The 2,500-nt window shown below is 52.2% G+C and overlaps 1 protein-coding gene across 1 annotated transcript in view; it reads left to right on the forward strand.

Moving 5' to 3' along the window:
- The window catches only part of LOC110514691 (ubiquitin-like modifier-activating enzyme 6), a 54,869-nt gene that overhangs the window by 10,228 nt on the left and 42,141 nt on the right, over positions 1–2,500 (forward strand). The window contains exons 8-10 of the mRNA XM_036934367.1: positions 143–265; positions 337–460; positions 1,689–1,792. Of these exons, the coding sequence (XP_036790262.1) occupies positions 143–265; positions 337–460; positions 1,689–1,792 (351 nt within the window). The remainder of the gene's footprint in view (positions 1–142; positions 266–336; positions 461–1,688; positions 1,793–2,500) is intronic.

Genomic DNA, 2,500 nt, shown 5'->3' on the forward strand with positions numbered 1-2,500 from the left:
TCCATGGAAGTTGAAGTGCACACGTGAGGAGACAGGAGAGATGATTTGGTCTGCGGCCTCGTCCCCCCGCCCCCCGTTACCCCCCCCCCGTTACCCCCCCCCCCCCGGGAACTAAAAGCATGGCGTCTCTGTTCCCTTGCAGTTCATTGGGTGTGACGCGTATGGGATCTGTGTGAGAGTGTTCTGTGACTTCGGGGACCAGTTTGAGGTGTCGGACCCCACTGGAGAGGAAGCCAAGGAGATGTTTATTCAGAACATCACACAGGTATACACACACACACACACACACACACACACACACACCCTCCTCTCTGACCTCTAACCTCGGCTCTGTAGGGTAACCCAGGGGTGGTAACCTGTATGGACAGCAGGACCCACGGCCTCCAGACTGGACAGAGTGTTCTCTTCAGAGAGGTCAACGGCATGGACACCCTCAACGGCACTGCGCGACAGGTCACAGGTACTGATACGACAGGCTTATGACAGGTCACAGGTACTGATACGACAGGCTTATGACAGGTCACAGGTACTGATACGACAGGCTTATGACAGGTCACAGGTACTGATACGACAGGCTTATGACAGGTCACAGCTACTGATACGACAGGCTTATGACAGGTCACAGGTACTGATACGACAGGCTTATGACAGGTCACAGCTACTGATACGACAGGCTTATGACAGGTCACAGGTACTGATACGACAGGCTTATGACAGGTCACAGGTACTGATACGACAGGCTTATGACAGGTCACAGCTACTGATACGACAGGCTTATGACAGGTCACAGGTACTGATACGACAGGCTTATGACAGGTCACAGCTACTGATACGACAGGCTTATGACAGGTCACAGGTCCTGATACGACAGGCTTATGACAGGTCACAGGTACTGATACGACAGGCTTATGACAGGTCACAGGTGCTGATACGACAGTCCTATGACAGGTCACAGGTCCTGATATGACAGTTTAATGACAGGTCACAGGTCCTGATACGACAGGCCTATGACAGGTCACAGGTCCTGATACGACAGGCCAATGACAGGTCACAGGTCCTGATACGACAGGCTTATGACAGGTCACAGGTACTGATACGACAGGCTTATGACAGGTCACAGGTACTGATACGACAGTCCTACGACAGGTCACAGGTGCTGATACGACAGTCCTATGACAGGTCACAGGTCCTGATACGACAGTTTAATGACAGGTCACAGGTCCTGATACGACAGGCCTATGACAGGTCACAGGTCCTGATACGACAGGCCAATGACAGGTCACAGCTACTGATACGACAGGCTTATGACAGGTCACAGGTACTGATACGACAGTCCTACGACAGGTCACAGGTACTGATACGACAGGCTTATGACAGGTCACAGGTACTGATACGACAGTCCTATGACAGGTCACAGGTGCTGATACGACAGTCCTATGACGGGTCACAGGTCCTGATACGACAGTTTAATGACAGGTCACAGGTCCTGATACGACAGGCCTATGACAGGTCACAGGTCCTGATACGACAGGCCTATGACAGGTCACAGGTCCTGATACGACAGTTTAATGACAGGTCACAGGTCCTGATACGACAGGCCAATGACAGGTCACAGGTGCTGATACGACAGTCCTACGACAGGTCACAGGTTGTATCACTGTTGATAATAATGTGTGTGTGTGTGTCAGTCCTCTCTCCCTACAGTTTCAGCGTAGGGGACACGTCGTGTCTGCAGCCCTATGCACACGGAGGCTTCTTCCTGCCGGTCAAAACCCCCAGAACGTACAGCTTCGTAAGTAACACAACCACAACACGACCGCAGTACGACCACAACACGACCGCAGTACGACCGCAGTACGACCACAACACGACCGCAGTACGACCACAACACAACCACAACACGACCGCAGTACGACCACAACACGACCGCAGTACGACCGCAGTACGACCACAACACGACCGCAGTACGACCACAGTACGACCACAACACGACCGCAGTACGACCACAACACGACCGCAGTACGACCGCAGTACGACCACAACACGACCGCAGTACGACCACAGTACGACCACAACACGACCGCAGTACGACCACAACACAACCACAACACGACCGCAGTACGACCACAACACGACCGCAGTACGACCACAACACGACCGCAGTACGACCACAACACGACCACAGTACGACCACAACACGACCGCAGTACGACCACAACACAACCACAACACGACCGCAGTACGACCACAACACGACCGCAGTACGACCACAACACGACCGCAGTACGACGTTCATTAATCGACACCGTGTTTAAATGGTTTACACTGAAAGGAACATTCCATCTTTCAGGATAATTAGTTTTTATTTGTCCGCTGTTGATACAGTCTCAAAATGTCAGTCATCAAGTTGTCCAGATCTAGTTTACAGAAAGCGTCGTACGGCGTCATACTGCCTCATACTGCCGTCATAATGCCTCATAATGCCGTCATAATGCCTCAT

This window comes from Oncorhynchus mykiss, chromosome 10 (genome assembly GCF_013265735.2).
Source record: "Oncorhynchus mykiss isolate Arlee chromosome 10, USDA_OmykA_1.1, whole genome shotgun sequence".
Lineage (NCBI taxonomy): Eukaryota > Metazoa > Chordata > Actinopteri > Salmoniformes > Salmonidae > Oncorhynchus > Oncorhynchus mykiss.